The 12,541-nt window shown below is 58.8% G+C and overlaps 1 protein-coding gene across 1 annotated transcript; it reads left to right on the top strand.

Moving 5' to 3' along the window:
* The first annotated feature begins 7,669 nt into the window (after positions 1–7,669).
* On the top strand, positions 7,670–11,857 carry Saxo4 (stabilizer of axonemal microtubules 4). Its single transcript, XM_063229287.1, has 13 exons — positions 7,670–7,793; positions 8,019–8,136; positions 8,319–8,472; positions 8,951–9,079; positions 9,219–9,282; positions 9,390–9,484; positions 9,597–9,653; positions 9,737–9,826; positions 9,915–10,028; positions 10,127–10,221; positions 11,232–11,390; positions 11,580–11,658; positions 11,777–11,857. Exons 1-12 carry the CDS (start codon positions 7,685–7,687, stop codon positions 11,644–11,646), a joined length of 1,251 nt encoding a protein of 416 aa, XP_063085357.1. The 5' UTR covers positions 7,670–7,684; the 3' UTR covers positions 11,647–11,658; positions 11,777–11,857.
* Positions 11,858–12,541: the final 684 nt, after the last annotated feature.

Genomic DNA, 12,541 nt, shown 5'->3' with positions numbered 1-12,541 from the left:
TTTCTGTCTGGTGCATTCTTGTATCACTCATGGCCAAGTGTTCATGGAGATAGGTATGGCTGCAGTGTGGCTTTTCCTCTGGGGCAGCTATGCGGCACATACCCCTTTCCCACAGTCTTCCTGATGCCAGTGGCTACCAGCAGTGGTGCCTAACCAGCATTAACTCAAGGTCAGCTGGTGTTCCACGCCAGGCCTGGAGGGCTTCACAGTGTGACCAGGCTCTCCCTGGTAGCTTCTCCCTGGCTGGTGAGAATGCCACTCGGTGGCTGGAACAAGAGTTGTGCTGTGAGCTTCTGGGTCTCCTGTTCAGGAGGGATGGCAGTGCACACCTGGCTTCTGCCTGTCACCTGCAAGCCTTGGCCCTCCATCTGCACTATCCACGGGCAAAGACAAAGTGAGTGCAGTGCCAATGCCCCAGAGCTTGTGGTGTTCCTGCTGGAAGTCTGGCAGGCCTTTGTGCTTGGCAGAGTGGTGGCAAGAGTCACTGTCTCGGGGACATGGCCTTGACCCAGCAACCCTGAGTAAGCCAGCGATACTGTGGAAGTGAAGGGGCAGTGCAGTGCACTGGCAGCAGGTGGGGCAGATTGGCTGGCCTGGGCCTCGGCTTCCTCATCTTCAGCTTCTCTCTCTTCCTTTGGGGAAAGGTGGATACGAAAAGCGAGAGGAAACTGCAGGGCCCTTGGTGGTACCCTGCATGTGATCGCACTAGGCTACCTGAGCAGGAGCTTCTATCTGGCCTCCCCTGGGCCTAAGCCCTGCCAATCACTGCCTAGTGTACCTGGCCAGTGGCAAGGCCACTGTGGTTGAGTGTGGGATGGTCTCACCTGCAGATCTGAAAGCCGAGCCCGTTACGCTGACCATGCAGCAGGTGACCTTGGACAGCACATGGACTCAGATGACAGTCAGGGAAGAGCCTGGCACTGTCACCCAAGCAAGATGCAGGAGGGCGCTGGGGTAGAGGCAGGAGCTCCTGGAGATGCTGTTCCTGGGGCACTGGTGCCATTCCAGCAGACGTTAGTGGCAGGGTTTGTATACAGCAATGTGTCTGGGTCGCAGATGCGCACAGGCTGGCAGCAGCCCCTCATCCACCCAAGCGTGTTACACAGCAGACCCCAGAAGTAAGGTAGGCAGTATGGGCTCTGGTGCCTTGATCCCCTGAGTTTGCCTCCTGTAGCATCAGGCTCAACCCTGTGGGGGCACGTGGGAACAGCTGGCCAGCTCTTAAAGGAGTTGTTTTCTTCCTGAGCTGCTGGCTTTTGTCATCTCTGAAGGCAACAGATCTAATAACTGAGGCTGTTTAGTGTTAACTCAGGGTACTGTGCACAGTTTTTCCCCTTATTAGACATTGTCAAAATAGGCTGGCTATTGTGCGTTTCCAAGGAACTCATAGTGCAGCACAGTGAGGGCCAGCAGCTTTCAGGTTGGGCACAAAGCAGGACTCATGGCTGAGCCTGGCAGACTGGACCAACCTCCCTGGAGCCCATACTCTCGGCCCCTCCTTTCTCTCCTTGCCCTGCCTGCCATGCCTACCTCGGGGTCATAGTCCCACAGAGGTGCTGGTGTCAGCAAAGGCTGCTCTCTTCCTAAATATCTCCTAATCTTAAAAGTTGGGCCTGGCCCCCGCACAGCACCCCAGGGGCACAAGGTCCCCTGGTCCCAGCCATGGACTACCTGTAGGTTGTCACTACCGCCGTGGTGGTGCAGCCGTGGATCCATGTGTGAACGTGAGCTTAGCAGGCTGCTGACAGGAAGCTCCTCAGCACTGGTACAAGGGACATGGCATTTACTGTCCCTTATGAGTGGGTTCCTGCTGCACCAGGGGTGCCAAGCTTTCTGCCCTGCAGCCCCAGGGAAGCCAATGGTGACACCTGCAAGCCCAGAACCAGGAGCACTGTTGGTGCCCTCCCCTGCCCTGTCCCCTGGGAATCTGTAAGTTGCACTCATCTGAGAAAGATGTGGCCCGTCTAGTAGCCAGGCAGCAGCCCCTTGGTACCAACACCTTGGCAGTCCTTGCCTTAATGGTAGCTGGACTACTCACCCTGCCTGGCACTGCAAGGAACTGCAATGAATACTGCTTTGCCTGCTCTGTGACGTCATTCAGTAGGAGCAAGTACCATGGCTCCGAGGCTCACTGTGGTATGGTGCCTTTGCACAGTCCCAGGCAGGAGTCAGGGAGCAGTCTGGAGGCAGCTAGGGCATCTGGGGTCACCTGGTCCATCCCAGCTCCTCTTCCACTCAGGCTTCCTCACCCCAGATCCTGCTAGTGGGTCCCAAGTGGCAGACCCACAGCAATGGTGATGGCTTAGGGGATGCTGCTTGGGGAGACTGGGCCAAACCATGTGCCATTGCTGCAAGGCCCTCACCCTGTGCAGATGGCTGGGGCTCGTCTCATGCCTGGCCCTTATCACCTGGCCCCAGCTACTCCAAAGGGAAGGCTTCAGGAGAAGCAGCGTTAGGTATGCAGTTCAGCCAAGAGGGCAGCAGGCCCAAGCCAAGGAAGTGATGCTCAGAAGTCTTACCCAAAAGCTTTGGGACTGCTTGTTTCTTGAGCACCAGCAGGAACCTTCTGATGGTGGTGCTATGCACCTAGCATTGGGTGGTACTCGTGGGTCAAGCGCTGGTTAGAGTTGGGAGGCAGCCTGGTCCTCTGTCCTCACAGGACCCTGTGATTGTGTGTGAGGGGTGTATCCTGCTCATTGCGTGCATCCTCTGAGGACCGATAGGGGGCGCTGTAGCCACTTGGGACACCAGATGTGATGGACACTGGCAGAGACCTGTGGAAGCTGTGCTGGCCGGCAACACCCCAGCCTTGGCTGGGTGTCACCACGCAAGAGGCACTGTCTGTGTCCCTCGGGGCCACCAGGAACACACTCTCGGGGAGCACATGCTGCTGCTTGGATCCAAAGCCTGCTAACCCAGCTCAGCCACTGCCTCAGTCCTGTGCTCCCCACCAGGCCCCATGACCAGTCTGCAACAGGGTCTCACTTTGAGGCCCAGGCTGGCTTTGAACTCTTGAGTCATCCCCCTGCTTCAGCCTCCCGAGTGCTGGGATGACAGGCATGCACAGCTGTGCATGGTGTGCGCTGAAGTCTGAAGTGACATCACTTTTAGGTCCCCGTTATTGACTGAGATGATTAACATGAGAAGTGTATTTTGGCTCTCGCTCTCTGAGGCTGCAGCCGAGGATCTGGCATACAGGGCAAAAGACACGGGGAATGTGGGGCAGAGCCAGCTGTCACCAGGAATCAGGAGGAGGAGGGATAGCACCCCAGCTGGCCAAGCCTCCAGTGTTCCCAGGGACCTTGAGTGGATAGCACAGTACTCAGCAGCTGCCAGGCACTGAGCCAGACCTGCCTCAGCCAGTCAGCAATCAGAATGGACTCAGCCCCAGACCTCGGTGGCCCTGGCACCAGCCAGTTTCTCATGGGCACGGCAGGCTGACCATTATTCTCTCAGGTCCTGCTGGACTGTCACAGGTCATGGCTGTGCCATGCAGAGGCCCCTCCTTACCTTCCTAGACAGCCCCAGGCCACATGGGAGCCATTCTCTGTGGGCTTTAGGGGATACATTTGACCCACACTGGCAGCTGGCACGCACAGTGCTGCCAGCGGAGCTGAAATGGTAAGGTCTCCTGGGCTGGAAGCAGGAAGTGCAGATGTGAGGCCCACAGACTTGGTTTGTGACAAGGTCTCCCTACCCCTTGGGGCCTGCTGTGTCTTTGCAGGATATGGGAGGAGGCCTGGCCTCTTCTGACAAGGACACTAATCCCACTGGGCCAGGTCTACCCTTGTTGGATTCCCTGTGGCCATAGGCACCGCCTTTTGGGCCCCAGGGTATCCCCTAGGGTGAGGGCTTCCACCCAGGAATTGGGGTGTGCCCGGGGCAGGCAGTTCTGGCCAGAACAGGGGGATCTGAGAGCCTCCATGTCATTGCAATATGGTGCACATCCTAGAAGTGACCTTGCTCCCTAGCCACACACCCTTGGCCAGAGCTGGCCAGGAGTCCATAGAGGGAGTTGGGAGACACGGGGTCACCTAAATGGGAGGTCAGATCCCTTGGGGCTGGCATTGCCGTCCACCATGGTGACAGCCTGGGGCTGGTGCTGCCCACACTCATCTTGCTGTATACCCAAAGCCAGGTGCTGGGACCCATCCTGGCCCCTGGCCTTGCCAGCCCTGACATGATGAGGTTGTCTGCAGGCATCCTCACACCTCTGTACTTTCTTTGTTTCTACATCTGTAAAAATTGGGCTTCTCGTGGCATAGTGTGGAGGTTGCATTGTGACCTGTGATCTATGAGCTAGTTTGGATGACAGGTGTGCATCAGTGCTCCGGCAACAAGATCTCCTTTACTTTCCCAGTGGATGTGCTTTCTGGATGTTCCCTCCTTCCCACATGTGATGCCACTATCTTCCTGCTAGGAAGGTGCTGTGGTCAGGCTGGGTCAGGCCACGGTGAGACATTGACCTCCATTCTCCATGTCAGCAAGGGCAGCTCACTTAGCCCCAGTAAGTCTTTGGGGAACAGGATAGCAATTTAGGACATCCCTGACATGGTGACCCAGACCCCACTGTGTGCTCCCCCGAATGTGCCACATGCCCCTCTGCAGTCCTGGGCCACAGCTGAGCTACAGGGTGGGAGGCAGAGGCTCTGGAGCCCAGGGCCCCATGAGCCCAGGGTCTGCTCTCCCAGTTGTCTCCTCTGACAGTCTGCATGAACCCTTCCAAAGTAGAAGCCCTGCCAGCGCAGCTGGGCGCCCAGATGTGTAAGGAAGGCCTTGTTAACTGGTGTGGATTCTAGAGCCAAGCCATGGGAGGGTCCAAGGGGGTACCTGTAGGGAGGGGATCCCCAGAATGAAGCTGGGCAGCTCTCCCAAGGAGTCTGCCTTTCCCCTGCCCAGCCACTGCATCCTTGCCCCAGGTGGTGCTGTTCCATACATTGAACCCAGGCCTGCTGTCTTTCCAGGAAGTTCTTTGCTGTTTTTCCTGGAACAGTCCACAGTGGCCAGTGCCTTCCAGCCCTGGGGCTGGGGACAGCATGATGGGCCTGTGGCCTGGACCTTTCCCACCAGTTGGTTCCTACCCACACAAGGTTACCTGCTCCTAGCAACCTCACGAAGTTCAGGCTGCTTGGGTGCCTCAGGGATAGGGAGCTCACCACCATGGGTGGCTGACCAGTTGGGATGCTTTCTCCTGTGCTCTGGGACTGCTGCTATGGCTCACCACTAAGATGCAGTGGCCACTGCAGGACACCATGGCCGGCACTGGCCATGCACTAGTGTCTGTCCTCCTCAGCGGCTGTGGCCATGCAGCCGGAGTGCAGGTCAGGGGTGCCCAGGCCTCACACCAACCTCTCTGGTTGAGGCTAGCATCTTGTCTGTGGCCCTTCAGAAGCAGCCATTACCAGGCTGGGTGGGTCCAGGACAAGAAGGTGGCAGCACTGGGTACTTTGGCGTGTGACAGCTGTGCTACAGCCCTGATGCCATGAAGGACCTTCCTTACAGGGGTGTTGTGAGGATTGGATCTGAGTTTGTGTGGGTCCTGCCCAGCCTCTTGCCTGTGGGGCTTGGGCAGCTTCCCAAGGTGGCCACAGTAGCAGCCAGCCCCACCTCAAAGCACTGGGCAGTTGGTGGCTGCAGCCAATAGTAGGTACAAAGGCACTTCACACAGGTCTCCACAAAGTGGTTTTAGGTCCCTGCTCTGTCCGAGGAGCCCAGAGTCCACTTGGACTCAGACCTAAAGGCTGGTGTGGCCCCCCACTGTGGTTGACAGCAGCTCTTACGGGTACTGGGCCTGGACCTGGATCATGGGAGAAGGGTGCAGGGAGTCTGAGGGGCTCACTTAGGGGTGCAACAGTGTCAGTACTGCTATTTGACAATCTGCCATTTGGTGGCACTGCGAGGCCAAAAACCACATCCATTGTCAGCCCGAGGCATTGAACAAGTCCTTTCAGCCTCCACCCAGTGGCAGAGCCCAGGCCACAGCCTGTGTGTGGGCCGCACCCTGGGGACTGCCTCTGCTTCTTCCTCACACCCTGGGCTTTCTCCCCACACCAGACAGAGCAGCTCAGAGATGGCAACCTGAGCCCAGTGGCAGGAGCAGGCGGCCGGCTGGGGCGCCAAGTCCAGCCTGTCACATGGCCCCACTGCTATGTGCTGGTTTCCCGCAGGCCATGCAGGCAGCAAGCTCGCCACAGTGCCTGGGTTCTCAGCCTTCTATGGTCTGAACATCACTTAACCCCACGGTGAGGGTTGGGCTGCCATTTCATAGGCACCATTATACCCTTGTTTTCTAGGAGGGAAAACAAAGGCATAAGTGACCTGTGCAGAGCCAAGGCCCATCCCATGCATCCATAGCGTCAGCTCCTGCCACACTGAGAGGGGTGCTGCTGTCTCTCCCTTTCTGTGCATGCTGGGTCATGTCTACTCAGATGAGCAGGCTGTGTGTCCATTCCTACAGTCCATGGCCCTGAGCCCTGGATGGGCCCCCATGGAGATATGATATGTCTCCTTCAGCCCCCCAGATGTCCTGGGACCTCCAAGTCCAAACAGCTGTCCTTGACCCTGTCCCCTGCATCATGGCCTTGGTCACTGCCATCCTCACCTCTGATCACCTCTGCTGGGTGGGGCTCAGTGTGTCACATCTGCCAGTGGCGGGAGGTGGGTACTGCACTGGATTGGGGACCTGGAGGTGGGGAGCAGATCGTCAGCACCCCTCGAGATTGGCAGTCAGGTTGGGATGCACCCTCACCGAGCCCTGTGTCTTGGCCATGTAACACATGGCCCAGGGTGCAGGGCAGTCTGGGGGTGGTGCAAGGGTGTGGGCTTTGCACTGATCTGTGCTGGCAGAATGGAGTACCTGCAAGCCCCTGGAGAGGTGGGAGTGGGGTCTGGGGCCCCTGTGCTAGACTCTATAGGTCTGGCAGCCAGCCTGGGCCTCTGGCTCTGTAGAAATAGGTAATAATAGCTGCCTGGCAGAGGGGGATGGAACTGTCTGGTGAGAAGTGGCCCGGAATAAACACGGTGATATACGGTGTTATCTTTTATTTCCTGCCACTCAGACAGTAACTCTCCTTCTGGTAGGGTCAGCCCCTCCTTGGCCTGGGCCCCAGCAGAGTTTCTGAGGTGTGGGGCTGCAGTTGCTAGGTGTCTGTTGCTAGGTGGCATTCTGTTACTCTGGCGTGGCTACCTCAGGGCTTATCTCTGCCCCTCCCAGCAGAGTCTGGCAGGTAAGGCTGAGGCAGAGCAGGAGGAGGAGCCAGAGGTAGGGCAGGAGGCTCTGGGGTTTCTGGACCAGTCCTTCATTCCCTGGGGCCTGGAACAGATAAGGGTGTCAGTCTAGCTCTGGCAGTGTATGCAAGTCCTTGGCATTAGAACATGTTTCCTTCTCTCTCTCTCTCTCTCTCTCTTTTTTTTGTCTTTTTCCTTTTTATCGGTACCAGGGGATCGAACTCATGACTGCCTGCTTACAAGGCAGGCGCTTATGCCACTGAGCTAAATCCCCAGCCCCCAACATGTTTCCTTCTCAAACGGGGTGTGAAGAGCTCGGGAGGTATGGGGAGGCGCAGAAAGATACCTGCACTGTCCAAGAGTGGAGTGGCTGCGGGGCCTGGGGACGGGCTGGGAATAGGGCTGTTGGTGTCTCTGACTCAGCCATGCCTCTCCCCAGACCCCTGCCTGCTGCGCCATGATGGGGAAGCTTCCCCTCGGGGTGATCTCCCCAAATGTGAAGATGAGTTCAGGGGGCTGCACGGACCCTCTAAATTTCTATGCCACCAGCTACAGCACAGCTTACGGTGAGGGCCCTAGAGGAGTGGGCTTGCAGTCCCCAATAACAGCTCCATGCCGAATTGCCCTGTCCTGTCATCCCTGTCCCTGCTGTCATGACGACTCTGCCCCAAGATGATGTTCCCCAGCCATGGGCCCCATCTCCCACTGTCATGGCCCTGTCATGCTGGCTCTGACAAAAAGGCTCTGTGGGCCTCAATGACCCAGTCCTAGCACCCCCTGTCCCCTGGCAGGCCGGGAAGAGTTCAAGCCCCACAGGGGCTGCCACATGGGCACCGGCTACAAGTCCAACCTACGGCCCTGGGTCTCCTACCAACCCAGCCTGGATACCCTGGATAACCCAGCCATGGGGTAAGGCTGCTGGATCCTGACTTGGGTCTTTGCCCTCAGGACATTGGAGACCATGGGACCAATTCCAGGGAATAGAGCTCCCAGGGGGTCGACAGGCTGGGAAGGGCAAGCCTCTGGGCATCCGATACACCACTCTAGAGGGCGGAGCCCTCCTGAGTCCCAGTTCCTGCTTATGCCCCCAGGGAGCAGATCCAGGACACCTTCCAGACAGTGACTAGCAAGAGCTATGGTCCCTGGGAGGGGCCTGATGGTCGGACACCTCTTCCCTGGAGCATGCACCAGGGCTGCTCCAGCTACAGCCGAGAGAGGCCAGGCATGGAGCCTCTCACTAAGGAGGTAAGCACAGGCCTGTCCCAACCCCTGCCTCACCCCCTCTGCCGTCGTCTCCTTCCCTCCCTCCTGTCCCTCTCCATGCTGCTCAGCCCTACCCACACCTGTCACCCCCTGGATGCCACACCATCATTGTCATCACCATCCTCATTTCTGCCATCACTGTTGCTACTTCTGGCCACCACTGAGGCCAGCAGAGAGGACACCCACTCATTGCCCCATCCAGTTGGTTCCAGTATCTCCTCTTTTCTTCTGCTGCTGGAGACAATACCCAGGGCCCATGCAGTGGGCATTGCTCTCCCTTTGGGGGTGACAGCAGGGGAAGGACAGAATGGGGAGACTGGGGCGATATAGAGGTAAACAGCAAGCAAGGAGGCCCTGGGCAGGTGGGTCCAGGGTGGGGCAGGCGGCACAGGAACTGAGGTTCCTGGCAGGGAGCTGGGGAGCCGGGAAGTGCCAGCCACTGCTCCTTGCCTCTTGCCAGGTCAAGAAGGTGCACTTCGACACCCAGGAGCATGGGCCAAAGGCCATACCGGGGCTGGAGCCCAAGGCCGTGCCCCTGCTCCTGCAGCAGCAGGACAGGGGCTCTCCGGAGCGGGAGAACGCATGCTATGTGAGCAGTGCCTGGTAGAGGTGCCCCGTCCCTCCTCCTCCCCACACCAACTTGGCCCTGTCCTAGGGTCCTGGGCCCATGTCCTGGGAGGCTGTGTGTTTGCATCTCCCTGAGCCCCAGCCCTCCACCACTGTTCCAGGGCCCACGCTCCATGACGTCTGAGTACAGTTCCAAGTATCTCAGGGAGCTGTCCACCCGACAGGGTAGGCAGGGGGCATGGGCAGCCACTGGGTGCCCCAATGGCCTGCAGGGGAGGTAGTGGGCCCGCATAGGTGAGGTGGCAATGGGAACACTGGGATCTTGTCCCCAGATCTGCTGCAGAAGAGGTCCATTGGTGCCAAGGAGAGGACAGGCTTCACCGAGGGCTCGGACAAGGGCCCCCTGGACATCCAGTCACCCTCTCAGGTCCTGCCATGGAACCCTTAGAATCTGGGCCCTGATGAGCTGGAGGCAGAGTAGGCAGGGCCTCATGGCTGGCCTGATGCTCCACCTGATGCTCCTCTGCACCCCTTCCCAGGTCCTTCCTGGCTGCAGTGTCACCAAGGCAGACTTTCTCCCCATGACTGACTCCCAGGTACAGATGGAGCTGCCACTTTAGGGAAGCTAAGTTGAGGGGGGTGCTATGCCCTGGAGCCCACGGCTATCTTGTGGCCCCAGGGAAGTGATTTCCTGCCAGTATTGGCCCTCGGCTCTGAGCGGGAGACTGGCTACAGCCGAGTGAATGAGAGGAGGACACTGGACCCCAGGGTGAGTGACGGGACTTCTGGAAAGACTGGGACTCTGGGCAGAGGGTGGGCAGACGTCCCTGCCCCTCACTGTGCCCTGTGCCCAGCAGGTGACCTCTCCAGGCCCTGTGCCCAGCAGCACAACCCATGGGCACTTCCGACCGCCCCGGCCAATGCAGCAGACCAATGTGGCCCTGCTGGGTCGCCAGGCTGTGGGGTCCAAGGTGAGCCCCCATCCTCTGTGCCAGGCCCATCCCACACCCCACCTGACATCCCACATCTTATCCCCACTGTTGCCTAATGTCCTCCACCCCTGCCACAGGAGCCCACAGGCTTCAGCCTTAATAACACGAGCCACTTCCGCAGCCTGCATGACCCTGACCGGGACAGCCGATACCTGACCACCTACAGCCAGGGGTGGGTTTCCTCGCCCGCTCCGGGCCTCAGGCTAGACTCCTTGAGTACAGGGTGTGGGCCCTGGAAAAAGGGCTAAATCCAGTGGAGGGCTCTGGGGGTACCCTAAAAAGCAGAGGCCCCAGGGAGACATTGAGCAGTGTAGAGGAGACCCCAGTGGTCAGGCTGTGGGTAGGGACGGTAGGGGTGCAGGGGAGTCTGTAGCAACCACAACTATTAAACACCCTCCTGCCTCGGGCCATGGCAGGGATTGAGAGGATTGGCAGGAGGGCTCCGTGCTGTGCCTGCCCTGGGCAAGCATTAGGGGCCTTCCCGGAAGAGGGACCCAGAGCCAGGGAAGCTCCCGGTAGGGTCATGGGTAGGCATGACAGGAGGATGTAAAGGCAGCAATGTCCCATGACAGTCCCCTGGCTTCCTCTGTGCCACCTGTGATGGATACTCACACACCCCACACCTCAGGATTCCAAGGGGTCCCTGGCCCTCCCTCTCCTGCTCATCCCCCCACCCCAGCTCATGGTCCCTATACTGGGCTCAGGGCACTGAGCCACCTCGAGTCCTGCTGTGGGCCCAGGCCTGAGGCAAGTGATGAGGGCAAGTGCTTTCCCTGCTGCAGTGCACACGGGGGGCGGGGGGCAGGCATGGTAGGAGTGGGTTTGACTGTGCCCCATTCCCCTGCCCCTCTTGGTGGCTACCCTTCCCCAGAAGCCCAGCCCCTCACCTATCCTGCCCTACCAGGGCAGCCTTGTCCTGGGGTGAGGGTAACCTCTGTTCCTTGCTGGGGTGGCCACACTCTGTTTGTGGGCCACTGCAGGGCCCCGAGTCTGTGTCTCCTTGCCTTGCCTGGGCACAGCAAGCTCAATAGTAAGGTGGAGGGATGGGACATGACCAGGGGGTCACTGCCAAAACACTTCCTTACTTCCCTGATGCCTCCTCAGCGTCAGGGGTTGGGTCAGGGAAAGGACAGTGGGTCCCTCAGGCTGGAGCACCTGTGGCCAGTGACCCCTCCACCCTAGGTTCTTCGAGAACATCCCCAAGGGGCTGGACCGGGAAGGCTGGACCCGAGGTGGTGTCCAACCCTTGAAGCCCAGTGGCTACGCTCTCAACCAGGGCCCCACATGCTTGGAGCCTAGCCCCACCGCCCCGGAGAGCTTGCAGCACCTCCACAGGGCAAGGTAGTGCACCCCCTGTGCCCTCAGCACCCTCGTCTGCCTCGTCCTCTCCATCCTGGGAGTCCCCTTGCTCACTGCTGTTACCACAGTGACCCTTGGGTAGCAGAGGCATTGGAGGTGTAACCCAAAGACAGGGATGGCAGACTGAGAACCTGAATTGAGTGCCCTGCCCCATGGCTCTTCTCTCTGCAGAGCCCCGACCCCCACTGACTCCTTCCAGGCTACGCCCTATGGCTGCCGATACCCAGCGTCCCGCTGAGGCTGGGCCCAGGTGAGAGAGGGACCCTGGAAAGGTGACCATGGTGCTGCATCCCAGCTAGCATCCAGGATCCACAAGGACGGTTAGAGCCCCTGGCCCTCAAGCCGGCCCTCCTGCATTCCCTCACCAGGGTGCCAGCCCCTCAGGACCATGTGACCCAGCTGTGGAGTCCAGGAAAATGCCCAGGAAATAAAGAACACAGTACAGTGCAGAGCATGTCTCTGGAACTCAGTGGGCAAGGACAATTTCAGGGCACCCTGTGGGTTGCAGGGCATAGGCTGGGGCTAGATTCAGAGCGTGGGACCTATTAGGAGCTCAAGACACAGTGACTGGGGTCAAATCACCTCCTCATTCTGTTTCCTGTGGGAGTGAGGGATATCAGGCCCAGGAGGCAGAGGAAAAAGGATCTCTTACCGCCTGGCCTTACCTATGGGCCTCAGCATGGCATGGTGTCAGGACAGAGTGGCTGAGCCCTTCTGGGACCTGCTCAGGGGCTGAGAAATGCATGGCTAACTCTATCCTAGAGTCTGTGAGGCTGGACACCCAGGCCCTGGCCTGGGCTGGGAGTGGGAGAGTTACAGGGACCCAAGGCCCAGAGGCTGAGAACATAAAAGCTCAGGTAGGAATGTGTGACAGTGACCTGGAGCCCCAGATGGACAGCACACAGAGGCCTGGGACACAGCTGCCCAAGGTGACACAGGGACAGCACCATAGGGCCACACAGACACCCATGACACCTACTGCTGCGAGTATAAGCGCACACATTAACACGCAAGGGCATAAGCACAGACACAGGACTCCAGGGTGCATGTGGACAGAGCTCTACACACAGCTACATGCATGCACACATGCACACACACCCTGCCCCACCCAACCTTCCTCCACTTTCCCAGGT

The sequence above is a fragment of the Cavia porcellus genome, unplaced genomic scaffold (genome assembly GCF_034190915.1).
Source record: "Cavia porcellus strain 051 isolate PalLab524CR breed Dunkin Hartley unplaced genomic scaffold, mCavPor4.1 scaffold_17, whole genome shotgun sequence".
In the NCBI taxonomy this organism is placed as follows: Eukaryota; Metazoa; Chordata; class Mammalia; order Rodentia; family Caviidae; genus Cavia; species Cavia porcellus.
The sequence above is the reverse complement of the archived record's forward strand: the minus strand, read 5'-3'. Positions and strand labels throughout refer to the sequence as shown.